Here is a 22,286-nt window from a genome sequence, read left to right on the forward strand (position 1 = left end):
CGTGCACTCGACATCCGCTGCTTTTTGCATCCTTCTCCTAGTCATGACATCCTTCACGTGGGCAGCAGGTACCTATATACTATGTACACACACAAATAAAATGAAGCTACTTTACTGTGGGTAGTTCTGAAAGAGCTGATTTAACCACCAAATACCTTTGAGTTGATATTATTTTTGTTTCAAGCCTGTCCATGGACATTCAAATGCCTAAGTATGCAATGTGAACCAGTGTAAATGAAAAGTTTTATATTATGCTAAAGCGAATATTATGATCTTTTTGTGTTTGTACAATAATCTATCTTGGATATCACTATGACTTTCTGTATTACTATGTTTTCAGGGCCATTAAGTCCCTTACACTACAATGATGATGCTAAAGTTGATACTGACACAATGCAGCAAACTGAAAGTTAACCAACTGTCAGTTTGTTGTTTCCTCTAACTAAAGTCCTTTGGGTCATTATTATATTATTCATTAATTTATGATTATGGTTTCTGTTGTCATCCGATAGACAAATGCTTATGCATGTTGTGAAATTCTCAAACAGGATGATATAGATTTCAACACGGGTAGAATGCAGAAAACTAAAAAAGAACAGTAAACAAACTATCATGGCATAACACAACATTTTTCTCTGAGCAGAAACTCTAAGTCATAATATATGATATTATGATTTTTGTTATCTATTTGCTAGTGGGCTCAATTCAATAAGTTTTTGTACATTTGTAGAACCAAGAACCAGCAGCAGACGAGGAAGTCAAAGACCCTATGTTCACTGAACCACCTGCTCGTGAAGCTGTATTAATTGCAACTTAATGCAGCTAGAATGATTGGCCGAAGGCAAGCCTCCTATTATGCATGGGGTGGATGGCTTAGTGAGTCAGAAGATGAGGAAGAGGAACAACCTACTGGTCAAAACCTTGAGGTTCAAGTTCTAAGGCGAGCCCAGTATATAGATGGTATGTGCACCCTATTACTTTGCAGTTGTGTTGAGTTGCTACTTAGACCAAATTTCTATGAATAATCAACGTCTTGAATTTCTTGCCAATATGACTTTGTGTCGCCACTGAAGACCAAGCTGCGGAGAGCTGGCGCCGGAAAATACTGAAGACATTGTTGCTGAAGAAGGGGAACCGATGAATGAAAAAAACTGAAGATGAGAACATTCAGGTGGGAAGGCGTGCTGGGCCTCCAAGACGGAAGAAAGCAAATGTCAGACTAGCTGGGCCGGAGTGGGCTAAGTAGACAGGGACCCTGCATGGCCTAGAACCGAAGGTAGTCCAGGCGACTCCTTCATGTACCATTAAGCGAGATGAAGAGAACTCGAACATGATCACTGAATCAGACTGTGGTTGAGAGTGATGGCGGTGGCGGACATTTATTTTTATGAAAGTATTTTTTTAAGACAAATCTATTCATATGCTTTTCACATTTTTCAAACACAACAACCTAAAAGTTATTCATGATTTATATTTCCAATGTTTGACTCAAACCTTGTCCAAAATGACTTTCTTTATAGATACGAATGGAGTATTACTTTCTACACCAGTTCATCAATAGAACCGTCCCTAAAAATGCACATATTTTTAGGTATGGTTCTCCTATGAGAACCGTCTGAAAATTATTTTCAGGGATGATTCATATGCTACATTCACTACCGGATGGGGGGGTTTTCGCCGTGTGCCTGGCGCACACGGCAAAGCCCAAATCGCACACGACAAAGGCTTTGCCGTGTGTTGCTCACGGCGAAGAATACACGACAAACCCTCCCACGGTGAACCTAACCTTTACTCACGGCCAAATTGTGGGCACATGACGAAGCTTTGCCGTGAGTCAACCTTGACACATGGCAAAAAAAAGGAGACAGATGGCGGGAGACGTCGGGGGATGGCTTGACCGCAGGGTTTGCCGTGTGTTGCACACAACAAACCTTTGCCGTGATCTAGAGAGGGCACACGACAAACATTATAAAGAATTTTTTGTTTTTCCCTGAAAAGAGGGTTTGTCGTGTGCCTGCATGGTTGAAAGGTCCAAATGGCTAGAGGGGGGGGGTGAATAGCCTATTTAAAATTTCTACAAACTTCAACTAGACAAGTTGATTAGTAAAACAAAAGGCGACGCTATTCTAGCACTAGCACAACTAAGCTATGCAAGCCACCTACACAAGTCTAGCAAGAAAGCTAAACACAAGTTACAACAAGAAAGCACAACTACAAACTTGCTACACTCCTAAACAAGAAGACTAAACTAAACAAGCTAAACAACTAGCAAGATATACAAGTAAGTAAAGGAGTGGAGAGTGATTGTTATACCAACGTTGTAGAGTAGAGATATAACCAACCAATCACTCACAATCACAAGAGAATCCTCGGCAAGAGATGACACAAGATTTTTTACCGAGGTTCACTTGCTTCCCGGCAAGCTACTCCTCGTTGTGGCGATACACCCACTTGATGGATCACGAGCTAATTGGCAATCCAAAGCCAAACCCTCAGCGGGTGCCGCACATCCACTCACAAGATGGGGATCCTCCAAGCCACGAGCAATCCACTAGAGTAGCCAATTGCGATCTCCCGCGGGGAAGGCTCAAGAACCCCTCACAAATCACTTGGTGAGGCTAGAAACAATCTCCAATCACGAGCTCAACACCACCGCTGCTCCAAGCCGTCTAGGGCGTCGGGAAACACCCAAGAGTAACAAGAAATCCGCAGCAAACTCAAGAATCAAGTGCCACTAAAAGCAACTCTCAAAGCAATGCACTTGAATCTCACTCAGTCTCACTAGGATGAGCAATCAAGCAAGGAGATGAGTGGAGGGAGTGTTCTCTAGCTCAAAGTATGTCTCAAGTAATCAAATGTGCAAGAGAGAGCCTCCCAAGACCGGCCACCTTCTATTTATAAGCCCCTCAAAGAAACTAGCCGTTGGCTGTTTTCACTGGGCTGAAAACGGGGGCACCGGACGCTACTAAGTGAGCACCGGACGCTCGACTCCCTGCGTCCGGTGCACTGGAGTTGGCCACGTGTCCTTTTTGAATCTCGCGTGTCAGATCCTAACGGCTACCTGCAACACACCGGACGCTCTGCAAGTCCACACCGGACGGTCCGGTGCTCACCGGACTCGTGCGCAGAGAGGGTGTCAAACTCGCGACCTCACCGGACGCTAGGCACCAGACGGTCCGGTGCTCACCGGACTCGTGCGCAGAGAGGGTTGCAAAAACTCCTCACACCGGACGCTAACCACCGGACGCTCTCAGAGTGCGTCCGGTGCTCAACCCTAGCAGGGTCAAGTACACCGGACGCTGAGGCCAGCGTCCGGTGCCTCCGCACTCAGCGTCTGGTGAGTGTTTCTCAGTGAGAAAACACTCCCGCGACTTCTCAAAAATTTCCCACTGGCGCAATAGAAAAATATACACTTATTTTTCTCAAAAGCGCCGAATCCCTCTCAACCCTAGGAAAACTACCTCCTTTGTAAATGTGCTAACACCAACAAGTGTCCACCGCCAAAGAGCAAGTGTGTTAGCTTTTCACAAACATTTTCACCAAAGGAGTTAAGTTAGCACTTTACTAGATCCTAATGCATATGCTCAAGAAGTGGACCTAGTAGCACTTGATTCGAGAGATGACCGTGATTTCCCCTCTTGATAGTCGGCTATCTATCCTAAACCCGGTCAATCACTTCTCTACTCATCTTAGACCGGCAAAAGTAAAACCTTATGTTTATACCTTTGCCTTGATAACTTTGCTCCTCGTTTATCACCATGATCTTCACTTTATGCTTCATCCCTTTGTGATCATGTGGCCACCTTTCCATGTCACCATGCACCTTCATCACATGTGTTGCTATGCCTAACTCACATCACTCAAACACAAGGCATTAATAACTTGGTGTCATTAATTACCAAAACCAAACTTGGGCTTTCAATGGTGGCACACGGCAAACTTTGAATCTTTGTCGTGTGCCACCATGCAGGCACACGACAAAGTCTCAATGTTTGCCGTGTGCCACGGGTGGGCACACGGCAAACCCCCTTCCCAGGTTTGGCATAGGCGGCCATACATATAACGTACACCTCACATACATAAGCACATGTTCATCATCAAAGTCCAACGATATTTCTAGTTCATCACAAGTCTGAGGAAACCACAAGTTCAACAACACGTCTGACGAAACGACAAATTCCATGAACAAACTACAAGTTCACCAACCGAAACGACAAATGACAAAAGTCGTGGTTGGTGTGATTTGAACTCAAGACCTCTCCTCTACCACTCCACCCATCACTCACTTGTGTCTATATTAGAGTTTAGTTTGCTACATATTATCCTAAACCGAGCATACATTGATTATTTGAGGCCCTAAACGGATTCAAATAGAAAAATTGTCAACTACAAAGTTTGATAACTTTTCAAGATCTACAACCTTTATATTGGTAGTTTCTCCATCCGAGGTCATTTGCAAATTTAAATTTCAAATTTATGAGATTCAAACGTAGTTTTTGATGACAAGATGATCTCAAATAAAAAAATTCAACTACAAAGTTTTTTCAAACGAGGTCATTTGAAAAGCTTAAAAAATTAATTTCAAATTATTTCTACAGCCTGTAAAAATTAAATTTTATTGGCGGTTTTCCAAACAAAACCGTCTGTAGACATACATGATTTTTACAGGCGGTTTTCCTTTGAAAATCATATTTCTACACAGGTGGTTTTCTTAAGGAAGCGCATGTAGAAATCATGTATTTCTACCGGCGGTTTTGTTAGGTCAACCACCAGTAAAAATTGATTTTTACAGGCGGTTTTTGAGTGTGACCTGCAGATTTCTTTTCACAGGCGTTTTTAATTGAAACCTCCTGGAAAAAAATTCACCGCCAACATAGAGTGGTTATGTACTACTGTATCGTTGAAAGGAAACAGCGGCCACGGCCTGAAGATGTGCAGCCTATGGCGTTGTGGATGGAGCAGCAAATGAGGATGATCCGGTGTCCGCCGCAGTCTGCATCTTCTCAGACTCAGCGATGCGGTGTTCTTCGAGCTGCAGCATGGATCATGTCTTGAGGAACGACAGCAGGCGGCGGTGAAGGCCGAAGGGTGATGCGCGGAGTCGCATGATGGAGATGAAGGTTGAGGCTGTGGACAATGTTGCATATGAGATCTTTGTCATTCATCGGAGCACTGAGGCCGGCAAGGCGGTCTGCCATGATCTTCATGTGGGAGCAGTAGTAGTCGAGGGCGGTGAGGTCGCCTTGGTAGAAGTTGCGGAACTCGGTGCCGAGGTAGACAACACGGGTGTTCTTGTTGTCGTGGAAGAGGTTGCGGATGCCGCGCCAGATGGAGTAGGCGGTGTCAGTGTCCTTCGAGACCATGGAGATGAGCTCGGGGTAGATATGGTTGTAGAACCAAGCGATGGCGCTGCACCCAATCGCTATCGACCTTAGCCACAGTGTCGTTAATGTGATCACGGAGCCCGTACTGAGTGAAGATGAAGAAGGAGCGAGTCACAACTGACCATTGAGGAGGCCGTGAAAATAAAGAGTCTATTTATTCAGGCCGAGAATAATAAAATGAGCCAAGATGTAGAAGGCTTGTATTTAGTTGTTAGTTATGTGTCGAGTCAAGTTATTGTTATGAGATGGTTTGGTTGCAGCTCGTGGACGAGTCGCTTGTCTAGCAGAGTAGTGTTAGAGACATTTGTTGTCATATGGGGCAAGAGATTCACTCGTAGAGCAAAAAAGGCAAGCAGGGATTAGTAGAAAAACCCTTCCCTCTTTCTCGATTTGTGGGTAAGGCCCCCTACCGGCCCCCTCTCTTCCTTACAAATCGAGCCACCACCGTAACAAGCTGCTAAAGGTGCCACCTGACCACTGACGCCATCGGATCCCATCGCCAAGGTGCCGGCCAACCTTGCCCAGCACCTTTGCACTGGAATCTATAGCTGATTCAGCCCTAGACCCTTTCACAACTCATCCAAGTTGTGCATTGCCACATGGAGGACCTTGATCTCGTTCGCCACATCGGGGATCTGGGGCATGTGCTTCCCCCCATGGGTGGCAAAATCTGAGTCTACAGCGGAGGCGGTTGGGGAAGCGCGGCCCTCCTCGCCATTCTCCATTGGAAGCCCTCCACTCTTCCGTGTGTGGCATGGACTAGCAGGTATCCGATGGGGAGAAGGCATGGGTCACGGGCAGGCATGCACCACATAGCAATGTTGCATTCTGCCATTGCGGCACGGCCACCTTGCTGCTTTGTGGGTGATACACATGCTGTGGTGTAGATAGGCAGAGCTCCATTTCATCGGCAGGACATGAAATAAAAAGCTCAAATCTATTTCAAGTCGAGAGGCTTGTTTTTAAGTGTTAGGTTTATGTTGAGTCAAGTTACTGTTATGAGCTGGTTAGGTTGGAACTCGAGGATAAGCTGCATATCCAAGAGGGGTGTAGTGTTAGGGCACTCACAATGCAAGACTCTATCACAGAGTTCAAGACAATTAATTACATATTATTTATGGTATTTTGCTGATGTGGCAGTATATTTATTGAAGAAAAAGGTAGAAAAAATAAGACTCCAAGTCTTATTTAGACTCTAAGTCCACATTGTTCGAGGTAATAAATAACTTTAGACTCTATGATAGAGTCTGCATTGTGAGTGCCCTTATAGGCCTATGTTGTCATGTGGGGCAAGAGATTCACCAGTAGAGAAAAGAAGAAAGAACGCAAGCGTAGTAAATCAGTAAAGTGAATCGGTTGGCATCAAACTGAGGACAGTCCTAAGCGCACCACTAGCAAGTGCAAATTTTGAAGCTTATCAAGAGTGATTGAGAGAGAATTAAGGGGTGATTGGGCTGCCTAATAATGGCATGTATACCGTTAGCTACCATGAGAATAAGCATGCAGGAATTAGAAGAAAAATTTAAATACTTCTCTCTTGCCCGGCCACCCCCCTCTCTCCCTCTGAACCCTAGCCACCTTAACACCTCAAGTGACAGCTGTGTATTTCCATGTTAAAAAGAAGTTGTTCATACAACCATTGCATATGTGCAGATTTAAAGTGTTGGTAGCTTAATCTAGGAGAAAAAAAGATGCCATACTTTGGGTACAATGACAAAACAAACTGGGCACTAAGCAAAATGTACTAACATCTTGCACACACTCCTAATTGCTGCTAGCAACCTGCTTCACCTATTCTCCACTGCAAGGCTTCTTCTCTGATGTTTTATATCTAACTGTGCCACATTTTGTTTGGCAAAATATTCGGTTCTTTATCTCTTTTCAAGTGTGCAAAATCATCAATTATCACTGTGGTTGGTGGGTAGTTCTGAAAATAGCTGATTTCACCACCAAATAACTTTGAGTTGATATTATTTTTGTTTCAAGCCTGTCCATGGACATTCGAATGCCTAAGTATGCAATGTGAACCAGTGTAAATGAGAAGTTTTATATTATGCTAAAGCGAATATTGTGATCGTTTTGTGTTTGTACAATAATCTATCTTAGATATCACTATGACTTTTTGTATTACTATGTTTTGAGGGTCATTAAGTCCCTTACACTACAATGGTGATGCCAAAGTTGACACTGACACAATGCAGCAAACTGAAAGTTAACCAACTGTCAGTCTATTGTTTCCTCTAAACTATAAAGTCCTTTGGGTCATTATTATATTATTCATTAATTTATGATTATGGTTTCTGTTGTCATCCGATTGACAAATGCTTATGCAAGTTGTGAAGTTCTCAAATAGGATGATATAGATTTCAACATGGGTAGAATGAAGAAAACTAAAAAAGAACAGTAAACAAACTGTCTTGGCATAACACAACATTTTTCTCTGAGCAGAAATTCTAAGTCATAATATATGATATTATGATTTTTGTTATCTATTTGCTAGTCGGCTCAATTCAATGAGTTTTTGTACATTTGTAGAACCAAGAACCAGCAGCAGACGAGGAAATCAAAGTCCCTATGTTCACTGAACCACCTGCTCGTGAAGTTGTATTGCAACTTAATGCAGCTAGGATGACTGGCCCAAGGCAAGCGTCCTATTATGGAAGGGACGGATGGCTTAGTGAGTCAGAAGATAAGGACGAGGAACAATCTACTGGTCAAAACCTTGAGGTTCAAGTTCTAAGGCGAGCCCAGTATATAGATGGTATGTGCACCTTATTACTTTAAAGTTGTGTTGAGTTGCTACTTAGACCAAATTTCTATGAATGATCAACATCTTGAATTTTATTGCCACTGTGACTTTGTGCCACCACTGAAGACCAAGCTGCGGAGCTGGCGTTGGAAAATACTGAAGACATTGTTGCTGAAGAAGGGGAGTCGATGAATGAAAAAACTGAAGATGGGAACATTCAGGTGGGAAGGCGTGCTGGGCCTCCAAGACGGAAGAAAGCGAATGTTAGACTAGCTGGGCCAGAGTGGGCTAAGTAGAGAGGGACCCTGCATGACCCAGAACCGAAGGCAGTCCAAGCAACTCCTTCATGTACCATTAAGCGAGATGAAGAGAACTCGAACATGATCACTAAATCAGACTGTGGTTGAGGGTGATGGCGGCGGCGGACATACATATTTTTATGAATGTATTTTTTAAGACAAACCTATTCATAAGGTTTTCACATTTTTCAAACTCAACAACCTAAAAGTTATTCATGATTTATATTTCCAAGGTTTGACTCAAACCTTGTCCAAAATGACTTTCTTTACGGATACGAATGGAGTATAACTTTATACCTCAATTCATCAATAGAACTGTCCCTAAAAATACACATCTTTTTAGGTATGGTTCTGCTAAGAGAATCATCTAAAAATTATTTTCTGGGATGGTTCATATGGTACATTCACTACCGGATGGGGGGGGGTCGTCGTGTGCCTGGCGCACACGACAAAGCCTAAATCGCACACGGCGAAGGCTTTGCCGTGTGTTGCTCACGGCAAACAACACACTGTAAACCCTCCCACGGTGAACCTTACCTTTACTCACGACCAATTTGTGGGCACACGACAAAGCTTTGCCGTGAGTCAACCTTGACACACGGCAAAAAAAGGTGACGGAAAGTGGGAGACGGCTGGGACGGCATGATGGCAGGGTTTGCCGTGTGTTGCACACAGCAGACCTTTGCCGTGAGCTAGAGAGGGCACACCACAAACATTATAAAGAATTTTTTTGTTTTTCCCAGAAAAGAGGGTTTGTCGTGTGCCACCATGCAGGCACACGGCAAAGTCTCAATGTTTGTCGTGTGCCAGGGGTGGGCACACGACAAACCCCCTTCCAAGGTTTGGCACAGGCAGCCTGGCAGGCAGGTTTGCCATGTGCTATGGTCATAGCACGTGGCAAACCTTGGTCTTTGTCGTGTGCTATGGCCCTAGCACATGGCAAACCCCCTTCCCAGGTAATTTTTTTTGTTTTTTGCTTTTGCAACCACATGTATCATAGCACAGCTCACATTAATCACACATAGCACACAAATATCATAATATATCACACATTTGCCACAATAACCACGATATACAAAATCTCTCACATACATATAACGTACATGTCACATACATAAGCACATTTTCATCACCAAGTCCAACGATATTTCTAGTTCATCACAAGTCTGAGGAAACCACAAGTTCAACAACATGCCCGACGAAATGACAAATTCCATGAACAAACTACAAGTTCACCCACTGAATCCAGCTCGTCTGGCCCATGAATCGCCTGGAGGTTGGTATGGATTGACATCACCGCTCCACCCACCGTCTTGAGGACTTTGCTCATTGGGCGCTTGAGTAGAACCCTGGGAGTGAAGCTGCACAAAGGATGAGACAAACGTGTCGTAAGTGAATTTTGAGATTAAATACTTAAATTTAAAGATATACATAGTGGTTTCAAATGAAAATTTCGGCAGCACCTCCCCTGCATGAGGAGGTTCCCAAGACCTGCCAGAAAAGCATCGGCACGAAGGGCGACAACCATAGCGGCATGATGGCCGACAACCACAGTGGCTCGATGGCACACAACCACAATTACATCTACATCTACAAAGGTAGAGATTGCATGGTTAAGTGAAATGAAACTCACTAGGCTAGGTCCACCTAGAGCGGGTGGAACGTACAAGGTTGGTGGCGGATGTGCTCCCGTCTGAGCCCAAGAGTTCACATGTAGAGGGTCATCTCCTTTTCCTCGTCTCTAACTCAGCAATCCTAACTTCCTTTTGCGAAAGCTAGGTCTACAGGATTGAACACTTGTGTTACAAAGCTACATTATGATTGGACGATTGAGCGTGAATGAAACAGCGAGAACCTGGAGGTTGGTGATGACGCAATCGGCTGCGGTCGGCCTCGAGCGTACCCCTGAGCTGCTTTGGCCCTGGCGCCTATATTTTGCTCTGGTCTAGGAGAGAGTAGGAGTCCTCGAGGAGTTGATCAAGGGGTCGGCAACCTAGTATCGCCGATGCTGCTTGCCTCCCCCCGTCCTCATGGCTGCATCTCCACTGATGGCCTCGGTGTAGGGATTGAAGTCAGGGCCATGGATCGCATGTGCCGAATCACAGTACGAGCTGATCCGGCTATGGATGGTGGAGTTAGTGTATGCCTTAGGAGGGTCGTCCGAGCTGTAGGTGATGTCGGCTATCGCCTTCCCCTTCTTGGACAGAGCATAGGCACCCAATGGGCCTATATCCTGCCTAGGGTATGTGGCTTCCTGTGAAGAAACAAGAAGATGATTAGAGGGTATGCACATACGGCCGTTAGAATGAATCAATAAATCCTCGTACTTACATATCTTTCTCTGTATTCCTTGAGGGTGAGGCTCTCTTGATGGTGTGATAGACCTGGCAACTTTCTGCGTCACGCGCGGGTAGCGTTGTGCTGGTCCCGCCATTCTTGGCTGCACCACTAGTGTACCATCATTTCCCAGCAAATCCCTTTGCCCTCCAACCAGTATGTTGGCACCTACATGTGATCAAGAACATGACATTTAACAAGACCAAATTAACGTTACTTAAACTACAAAAAAATTAACATTACTTATCAGCATGAATTGTTCCTTGGTCAGTGTAGTGTCCCTTGTGACCTCTTTGTCTATCTTCACGTGCTCATACTGGGCCTTGTAATTTATGATTGCCTGGATGCACCCCTCGTAGTGCATGTCCTTGACATTCTTGACACATTTTATTCCAAAAATATGATTGGCCCATTCCTCATATTCGGGCTCCACCCTAAAGAAATCCTGCATGTACATGCGATGTAGACAGTCATTATGTATAGAAGGACCAAAAAATGTGAAGTAGTGAGCAATGAAGTGCGAGGAATTCTTACCCACATCTCCTTGATCACCCTCAAGGTCTTGTTGCCGAAGTTCCCGCCAAGTACATCTATGGTATCCGGCGTGCCTCTGTAGTGCTGAAACATCCACACCGGCTCTGCCCCCTCGCAAGATTGACCACGCCAGGGAAGTGCAACCTGCACAAGCCACCAAGGATGGTACTGGGTGTTGTTGGTGAGCAACTCCTGCTACCAGTACCTTAAAGGACCTGCACAAGTGGTTAACCGAAATTAGTAGTTCATATTGTGAATTTGAACACAAGGAATGTCGATGTAGTGCTTTCAAACATACTTTTGCCCTCGTGGCCGAAACAATGGGTGATGGTCGATGAATATCGATCAATTGGGAAGCTGATTGGGACCTCGTTGCTAGATATCCGGTGGGGCCCTGTCATCCTCGTCCTCCTCCTCCTGCTCCCTTCTGCTCCTCGTGTGCCCTGGTGGACGTCTCCTCCTGCTCCTCTTGCTCCCAAGTGGGTGTCTCCTACTGCTGCACCGCGGCCATATCCCCCTGAAGACTGCTAACACTCCTGGTCCTCCTGCTCGAGGTCTGCCTCAGTCGGCTCCCCGACCCCTTAGGCTACTCCTGAGGCTCCTCCCTTGGTCGGGCGTACCGCGACCTCACGTTCCTCATGCCGCCCACCATTGTAACACCCAAAATTTGATTTTCAAATAATAGGATTTAATTTAATTTATTTAAGTACTTTTGTGGGCATAGAAATCTAGCAACTAAATAATTGTGTGGGAATTAAAATTCAGTATAGGTTTAGCAACCTTGATTGAGCATTCATGCTGGAGCATCTTTATTTATTTGTGCTGCTGGTATATGTTGGATTTTATTTGCTCTCAAAATTTGATTTTAAAAGGCTTTGGAAAATTAAAAAAAAAAAAGAAAAAAAAAAACAGCCGGACTCGGCTTGGTGGCCAATTGGCCGTGAGGCCCAAACTGGCCAGCAGCGCGCGCACTCCCTCCCTCTCCCTCCTTTCTTTGGCTGACGGTTGGGGCCCCCACGTCAGCGCCCTTTCCTTCTTCCTCCCTGCCGTGCTCGAGCAGGAAACGATTCCTCACCGAATCGGATCCGCGGATCCCGCGATTTCCTTGCCAAGCGCGCAATCCGACCACTATAAAGCTTCTAGCATCGCTCCCTCGACATGTTTTCGCATCTAGGTCGCCAAAACCGAGTCCCCGTGCCTTGTTTCGCGAGTTCTGGATCTCGCCGGGAGCTCTTTCCGCCGCCGCGCGTGGACACGCCCCTCTGCTAGCTCTCGGCCCGAGCCAAGCCCCCAGCTTCGTTCGCGGTGAGCTTCTCGCCCTCCCGGTATTTTCCTTTCAAAAAACGGTGCTCGGAAAGGAGAAGCCGAGGAGCTCCGGCGAGTTTTCGCTCTCCGGCCATGGCGGCCACCGCATCGGACAGGGAGAGGCCAGCCGGCCACCGCCAAGGACCCCAGGAGCAGCTCGTGACCATCCAACCGACGATCAACGGCCGAGATTAGAACAATTTTCATAAAGAGTCCCTGGAAAGATTGGTTAATTACCCCGCGGTCCCTGGCGCCCTGGCACAGATTACGTTTCCTTTGATTGAAAGCGTATTCCTGTCTGTTCAACTTGGTTTATGTTTTCAGCTAATTACAGAACTGCCACTGAACTTAGATAGCTTATAAAATATTCATTTTAACTCTGTTTTTGTCCATTCAAATTGCGTTAGGTTCGTAATTATATGCTCTACATGATAGAACTATTTATTCTCTGTTTTGAAACTTTTTAATTTTCTGGTACTATTTAATTAATTATTTCTCTATAGGAAATCTTAGAAAATTCATATCTTTCACGTTTTAATTCCGATTTTCGTGAACTTTACGTTTGTGTGATCGTAGCGCTGCGTAGAATATTTTGATAAACTTTTATATTTGTTTTACCACTGTTTGGTGTAATGTTCTAATTATACCTTGTTTGCTTTGTGTATGATTGTCTCCATTGGATTGCGTGTTGTTGATTGATGTTTGGGAATAGACGGTGAGCTGTACGTTGGTGATCAAGACCAAGCTTTTGAGGACCAGCAGGCTCAGGAGAGCTTTGAGCAAGGCAAGTATAACTTGGGACCATCCTTGTTACCTATTCACTTATAACTACATATATATATCATATGCATGCTACCACCTTGATGACCGTAGCAAAATCATAGATGATTGTTATCCTGAATTCCTTGTTACCTATTTGGATATGCATTTGGGTAGTTCTTGCTAGTGCTTGATTAATAATCCATGATCTTGTAACATGAATATTTGAATATACAATAAACAATAAAATAAGCTTCTAGCAACTTGAATATAAAGGGTGGAAAGAACTCTAGCTTTTGCTGGATTGATCTTGACCCTCCATAAGGACTTATCCCTTGGCAAAAGCTGGGACAACTCGTACAACCATGAGGGCTATATGGCTCTGGCTTTAGTCAAGTATGAGTAAGCTTTTCTAGCTTGTTAGAGGTTACCCGAAAGGGCGGAGGGGCTGAACCGTTTTGGGTATAGTGCGAGCCCCTGTCCTTATGTGTATAGGCTGCGCGTCATTGTGCCATTCGGAAGGGGGGTATCTATATCTGCGCGCAAAGGAAACCTTGCGGCCCTAACTTGTTAGACGAACCTTTGAAAGACTTCATAGTGAACCCTGCCGGTTTTCCTTGGAAGTGAGCTAAGAGGTCGACGGGCCTCGGGCAAAAGGGTAAATCACGACTCATGGGTAAAGATGTACAACCTCTGCAGAGTGTTAAATCTGGTATACTAGCCGTGCCCACGGATACGGGCGGCCCGGAAAACTGACGGAATAGATGGACACTGATGAATGTGAATAATGATAATAAATGATGGTTTATTATGTTGTTTATATGTGTTATTCTTAATTCTTGTATACATTGATCATGTGGTTATGGGATTTAATTATGCTACCTTGACATTTGCTATCCAATGATTAAATATGCTATCAACTATTAAAAGCTAAATGCAGTCAAACCAGTGTCAGCTATTTGAGCCTCATGAACCCTTGGTTATACTTGTTGAGTACGATATGTGCTCACTCTTGCAATTTCCCAACACCTCAGGATATGATAATGAAGGTGACTGGAATGAGGATTATCGTTATGAGTACTAGGTTTGGAGTCAACCAGTCAACAGTGTCCCTGTGTGGAGCTTCCGTCGAGAGCGTTGTTTAATATTATTATCATTTTTGTGTAAGACTATGTGATTTATTATGTTCCGCTATGTAATAAACACTGCAATGGTACAATTGAGATTTGTCTACTTATGTGTGCGACTATTCCTGGGGCACATATGAGTCTTTTATGCATCCTATTTTGTTCTTAAAATATGGGTGTGACAACCATCTTTGTTCAATGACCTGCATGTAAGAAGAGTAAATCAGTAACCACAAATAAACAACACGTACTTAGATAGAGATGCAAATTAAGGATAACATAATAATACATGTATTAGAAATAATCATCATCTTCATAACCGGCATTCGGTGCATCCTCCATCTCATCATATGTACTAGCCATGTCTAAGTACTCATCACTAACCGGAGGAGCATCATTATCACCATTGTCATTGTCTAAGCATAACTGCTCAAGTAATTGTAAGTCCCTCACATCTTCAACCTCAACGCCATCGTCATCTTCAACAACAATGGCCACATCCATGGCTTCAGTTAAGTCTATCACAAAAGTCCCTTCTATACCCTCTTCTTGATAGAACTCCCCTTCATATGTGTCAGTGTCAAGGTTGTAATCTTCCTTATTTGGTACCGGTACTCCACCGTGCGGTGATACCTTGTGCACAACATCCCAACCCTTAAGACGTGCATCGGTTTTGCACACGTACGACGTATAATAAACTTGTGTGGCCTGTTGGGCCACAATGAATACATCATCTCCTAGTAAGACGGAATCCTGTCGAATTTCAACTAGCCCAAGATTAGGCGTCTGTCTTGTTACTTCAGGGTCAAACCAATGGCATTTGAATATGACGGATTTAATATCTATGCAACCATGAAACATGAGTTCGTATATGTCTTCAATTCTTCCATAATAGTCCATCCCATTTTGGTCGGGCATGAAAACTCCGGTATTTGTGGTATTCCGGTTAGGATGACCTTGCTCGTGCCTTGTTGTGTGGAAGCGATATCCATTCACGTCATAACCAGCATATCACATGACCCTATGTGCACAAGCATCGTCAACCTGTCTCAACTCCGATGTGAGACAGAATTTCGGCACCACCTCCCCGCTATTCTCTAAATACACGTCCTGGCGGGGAGGTTGTGTATCCGGAGAACAACAGGGAGGTGATGCCGAAACTCTATCTCGGATTGGAGTGCATATGGAAACTAAACCCATCTATGCAACCTCAGGCTGTCCAAATAACGTGGACAATTCGAAACAGATACGGTCGTTTCCAATCGTATCTCTTTCGAATGGGAGACGCCTAACTCGGTTACGTAAACTACGACACAAATAGAATGCGCGGTTATACCTTGGGTGGTGGTGGAGTTAGGCTAGCGGTGCAGGCAGACCCATGGCTCCGAGGAACGCCTCTGCTCCCACGACCTAACGTTCTCTCGCAAAAATAATAGTGTTAATGAAAATTTTGGCAGCATCTCCCCTACACGAGGAGGTTTCCAAAACCTACAACAAAACAGTGGCATAATGGGCGACAATCACAACGGCACGATGGCCGGCTAACACAACGACATGATGGCTGGTAACCATAGCGGCACGAGGGCTGGCTAACATAGCGGCACATGGTCGGCAACCACTACAACAACTACCTTGTGTGCGACGAAGGGCGGTGGTGCTCACGGTGTCGGGGCGACAATCGTCATGGCGTTGCGGGACGGACGCGGTGAGCACGGCAACCGGCAACCCCTTTTTCCTCCCTTTCTCCTCCTTCTCCTTCCCTCTTATCCTCCTCTTTCTTTCCTTCTCCCCTTCTCCTCCCTTTCTCCTCCTCCCTTTCTCCTCCTTCTCCTCCCTTTCTCCTCCTCCTCCTCCCCTTCTCCTCCTCTTCCTTTCCTCCTCCCTTTCTTCGGTGGCCGGCGGTGGGGGGATGGACGGCCGACGGTGAAGGGGGATGGGCGGCCAGCGGCAGCGTAGGTGGGTGTGGCGGTGGCGGTCAAGGAGCGTGGGGGTGTGAGCTGAGGGAGTGGGGGAGATTGCGGGCGTGATGTGGATAAGTCCCCCCGAGGGGGGTTTGACGTGTGCTGGATCAAGGGCACACGGCAAACATCGGCTCTTTGCCGTGTGCCACGATCGGGCTCACAGCGAACATTTTTTACTTATTTGTTTCATTTTTTGTTTTCATTTATTTTTTCATTTTAAAAACTCTTTGCCATGTGTACCACTGCTAACACACGACAAACTATGTGTTTGCCGTGTGCTGCAGCAAGGGGCACACGACAAACAGTTAACAACATTTTATGTATCAATCCTATAATTTTTTCTTTACAAGTATACTTACTTAATAAATTGAAGTTTTTATGTAATTACTTTGTCAAATTAACTTCACAATGTCTATTCCATGTTTACAAACATGTTACACCACTATTTCATGTGTTTATTTCTTTAATTGTGAATTTTCTCGTTTCAAAATCAATAAATGCTGAAAATAATTAAGAAATAGCAAACGATTCTGAAAAATTCCCAAATTTGGACATGACACAACCTATGTGGTGTAGTGCCTATAGAAAAAGTTTCGAAATTAAACTCAAATACGAAAGTCAAATCTACACCAACTCATGCTCCTTCACTCGCAACTCTCTAAAACTTCTCCGGAGATTGTCCGGTTTTTACACATCATACATGACAACTTGTTCGAAATCTTTCCAAACTTTTTCTATGACCTCATATGTACAAGTTTCAAGATTTATGGAACAAAATAGCATTTATTATAATTTTTGAAAAGTACTGACGCACGTTCGGCGTCGTGTCTCCTAACCACGGCATTCGAAAGTCATTTCCGTTTCGAATGTGTGTTCTCAGACAGGGTTGGATAACATGAATATCATTTTTCTGATATTTTTTCCAACTATTTCACTGACTCATAGTTTAAATTTGACCACATCCGAAAAACTAAAAATAAATGTTGTTAATTGCAAAAATATAGCAAACATGTTTCAAATTTTATGAAATTTGAGTGTGTAGAGAAGAAAAAATTTGGAGGGCAAAATCCGAAAAAAAGACAAATTGTTTGTCGTGTGCCTCAAGCACACGTCAAACCCAGGCTTTGCCGTGTGCCTAACGGCCGCACAACACCAAACTTTGACGGTTGAGGGTGGACGTTAGCATGGGGTTAGCTTTTATTGTGTGTCCTGTTTTTTTCGTGTGTTGCTCACGGCAAAAGTTTGAGTTCGCCGTGTGTCTGGTGTTTGCGTGGGCAGCACACGGCAAAGGCTAGGTATACTGTGTGACTGGCGTTTCCGTGTGCGTGGGTTGGGCACACAGCAAATCCGGGCTTTGCTGTGTGTTGCTCACGGCAAATAGGCAGGCACACGGCAAAAGCCGGCTCTCCGGTAGTGATTGAATATGATTTCCAATGCGTTCAGTTAAAAAAAGCAGCCGCTCTAAAAGATCATTTCTATAGTAGTATTTATTATTGTTCAACACAACAATAAATAGTAATTAAAGTGAAGACCATTCAGAATATGGAACCATACATATGATCGAATTGGATACCAACACATTAATTTACTATTATTTACGTGTAGGAGAGCGATCGAGGGATTTGGAATCTTGGCCGTGAGATACGCCAGCATTGATGTGGCATTTAAGCAAACATTTGGTTATATATAAATAACACGCTCTTCCCTGCGTATGGACCCTCGATCGAATACCATGAAGGCCGTGCACTCGACATCCGCTGCTATTTGCATCCTTCTCCTGGTCATGACATCCTCCATGTGGGCAGCAGGTACCTATATATACGTACACACATACGAAGAAAATGAAGCTACTTTACTTATTTTATTTACTCAATTTATATGCATGAATAGTACATATAAATTCTTCCGTTTATTTATTGTTCAATTAGATTGGTTTTACAGTTATTATTAACCACTCATATACGTACGTACGTACGTACAACTGTCTCGGTTGATTAATTGATTTTTTGTTTAGGTGGGGCAACGTCCGAGATACGAGGACGCCCCGTGCGAGCGCAAATGCAAAGCCAAATTCAACTCCAAGCTCATCAGTTTCCACTGCAAGCTTTTTCTTCGCATCCTAGGGATGAAAACAGATCGGATACGAGCGGATATCACTGATATCATATTTGTTTTCATATTTATGGTCAGATTTGGATTCGAATACGGATAATGTCAATCATGTCGGATAAGATATGGTTGGATGTCGACATCATAAATATACGATTTAAATATTCGGATACGGATACGGTATCGGATGTTGAATATTCGGACTCGGATACGGACAGATCTTGACCTCTCTAAACGAATTCGGTCTTGTCCGTACCGTTTTCTGCATCCACCCACATCAGGCTATCCTGCGGGGACGAAACAAATCCGGTACGGATGGTCCGCACGACAACATGGTACGGATGTGTAGCTGACACGTGAACCATGGGATATCTGATTTAGCATGTGTGCCCTTAAAATGATATTACGTCAATGAAACAATCCGCACCACATTTTGGTAGAGATGATCCTTACCCAATTTGTTTCCTAAGAAACAGGATTGGATTGATATTCACAAGCACAGGTCCACAGTCTCGCGATATCAGCCCAACACGTTTTCCCCGATCCTTTTTCAACCTGGGCCGGGCCTATAAAGGCTGGCAGCAAGCCAGCTGATCCTTCTTGGCCCAGTGCGTCACAGGACCAAGGGCCGCCCTGCTGACAACGGAAGTGGTGGGACCCACTAGTCAAGGCCCAAGCTGCCGAGCCCACCGGTTAGCTAGCCCCGGGCACTACTTTTTACAAATGTTCATTATTGCAAATGTTCATTGTAGTAGTCTTATAAATAAGAAGGCAAAATGTCCAACAAATAAGAATTATAAATCTATGTCGAACAAATATGTGTACTAAAATTCTGTAGATCACATAGATTTAGATTTGCTATTTGTAATTAGCATATGTATTGTGCATCTCATTATTGATCACCGTGGCATATGCTTTTTTTGTAGTCTGGTACAAACTGCAATAGAAATAGACATTTAAGTTCAATAAATTTATAGATCAAACATATAAGCCCTGAAAATACAAAATTGTCCAAAGTACTTGGTGTCGCGTTGCTTGTACTGATGTAATGTATGGTAGAGGCAATATTGATGTTTGTGTGTGGCTGACTGCATAGTTGATATTGTTGATTTGAACAAATTCAAAACCATATGCAATAGTTTAGCAAGTACGTAGACCTTACGTAGATGGTTAAAGTTAATTAGATAAACAAAGCAAGCATAATCAAACAAATTAGTTGCTTGGAACTTGGAAGCGAACAAGCCGTTATGGAACATCCTATGTAGGGAAGTTAAGGGGGGCTCATGCCCCCATCTACGACGATCGAGCCCCTTCGATGTGCATATAATATTTTTAATAACATATATTTACTATGTAATCTACATATATTAGCTATAATAAGTCTAATATAAATTGATAGTAACTATAATGTTTTCAACAAATACAACATTAATTCTATTAGATCCAATTTTAGGAAGAAGGAAGGGGAAAAGGAAGAAAATGAAAGGACATGAAAAGAAATAAAAGAAAAAATTCTCGAGAAAAATGATCCATCATGAAGGCCGTGGTGGGTAGCGACAATCACCAATTTTTTTGTTTGGAAAAGAAGGAAAACCATATCTAATGGTCTGGATGGACTCGCCGTCGAATCCAACCAAGGAAAATGACCGAGTGTTGACATATCTTGAAACACTCGGTTATAGTTTAGATTTCCCAGTAAGAAAATATAGATGAGGTTAAAAAAAGGATAGTGTACAAATTAAAAATTCACTCTAAAGCTAAATTGTGTGAGGTTCAATTCTGGTCGAGAGCTACTTTCTCTCCTATGTAATGCAGGCACAATCCCCCCTCCTACACGAAGAGCCCCTAGGGATGTACGCTCTCTTTCATTCCCTTACAACTAGCGTTAGTGTTCCATCATAGTATAGAAACAATGTTATTTCTTTATGAGTAAAATGCACAAGAGGTTCATTAACTTGAGGGGGTACCACTTAGGTCCATTAACTTTGAAACTACATTGTTTGTTCTAATAAACTTTTTAATTAGTTCACCGAAGGTCTATACCCCTTCTTTTGGTCTTTAGATCTAATGTTGCAAGTAGCAAGATGTTGTGGGCCTAGCATGCAGAGCCGAGCGTGTGCTCACCGCTCCGGCCAGCTGGGCAGAGCATGCGAGCGTGATCTACACCGAGCGATCATGAATTCCAATTTACTCAAACCACTTATGGCCACATTTCTTTGACACACACAAACACAGCTAGCATTGTGAAAAACTTAATTTGGCCTTTGTCCAATATATGTGGTTCGTGCATTGCACAATACAAAATTTCCTTCATTTGAAATTAAAAATCATTTTGGTTTTTTATAGAGGTCTAGTTCTTACTATACACCTAGATATATTCTATATCTTGATATACATAGCAAAAGCTATGTAACCAAAATAACATAGGCCTTCTTTGGAATGCGGGAAATTTTCTGCTTCCTACATTTCTTTTCTATAAAAACAAACTGCTTCCTGTGAAATTCAAGCAATTCAAAGGGGCCTTTATAATTTAAAATGGAGGGAGAGTATTTTGATAGTGGAAATTTGATTGGGCACGGACATATATGGACCATCTTGCGTAAAAATGAAAATTACTTGATGCTGAAAGGACGTCACGTCCAATAAGAATTCGACATGATGCATGCAATGAATCATGGATGCATCCATATGCGTCCATGTTCAAATAAAGTTAAAACGCTGACCTTTTTTGAAACAAAACAAAGAAAGAGGCTGGTAGAGCACGTATGCTAGCTGCACGAAGTAAAGTAGGACTTGAAAAGCACATCTGTGTGAACCTCAGGGATCGATCGATCGATGCCATGCCACACGACGGCTTCACAGTTCACTCCAAATTTGGACAGCGCAAGTTCGTCGCCTTCCGTCGGTCCTCGACTTTGTATATAGCAATTTTCAGTTGATTCATCTTGTGGTTGTAACAAAACCCGTGCGAATTGAACTACTGGGTTAAGTTACCTGTTCTGTACGGGTGCATGCATAGCTACGTGATACACATGCATACTCTCTTCATACTGTAATATAGTGTATTCTATTTTTTAATAAATTAAGAGAGAACACAAAAGACGTATGTGCCCTCACTTTGTCTCTAAATCAAATGCTACCATTAATAAAATTAGTGGTGACCGATTGATAAATAGAAAGTTTTAAATACAAAACTGGTTTTTAACTTCTGAAATATCTTATATTTGAGAATAAATTTTGAATGCTAAAATATTTTATATTACAAGATAGGGGGAGTATATAATAAGACACGTCGATCGCTGTCACTTGGGGACGGGGCGAATTGTAAACCAATCTCTAGTATTTCACCAACGTTGGCAATGTCGAGTCTTCGCGACCAAACCACGTTTGCTCGACTGTTTCCAAGCGTGAAGCGCCTGATCGACTGGTATACGCCATTCAAATGCGTACGTGCATGGCTAACCTGTTTTACTGCGACGTACTCAGAGCTCAAAAATATTGAGCGTGATCTGTTTCTAGAGGCGGTGCTCACAGAATTTTTTTAAATGCGTACGTCCACAGACTTTTTTTTACTGACGTAATAAAATTGTCAATCACCCGTAAGAAAAAACAAAGTGCCAGCAAAAATGATTTTTGTACTAGCGGGTGTTTATCCAACCACGGATAGAAACACCTCTAAAAATTGTTTCTACATACCGTGTTTGCAAGAGCTTGGGGCATCT

General features: G+C 43.4%; 1 protein-coding gene across 1 annotated transcript; it reads right to left on the reverse strand.

The window, feature by feature from the left end:
- LOC110436996 lies at positions 5,010 to 5,363 on the reverse strand. The gene has a single exon (XM_021464919.1). The coding sequence runs from the start codon at positions 5,361 to 5,363 to the stop codon at positions 5,010 to 5,012; it is 354 nt and encodes a 117-aa protein (XP_021320594.1).

The sequence above is a fragment of the Sorghum bicolor genome, chromosome 7, assembly GCF_000003195.3.
Source record: "Sorghum bicolor cultivar BTx623 chromosome 7, Sorghum_bicolor_NCBIv3, whole genome shotgun sequence".
Taxonomy (NCBI): domain Eukaryota; kingdom Viridiplantae; phylum Streptophyta; class Magnoliopsida; order Poales; family Poaceae; genus Sorghum; species Sorghum bicolor.

Excerpts from the sequence above, each read along its gene's own strand:
- LOC110436996 (XM_021464919.1), bottom strand. The coding sequence starts at position 5,363 with ATGGTCTCGAAGGACACTGACACCGCCTACTCCATCTGGCGCGGCATC.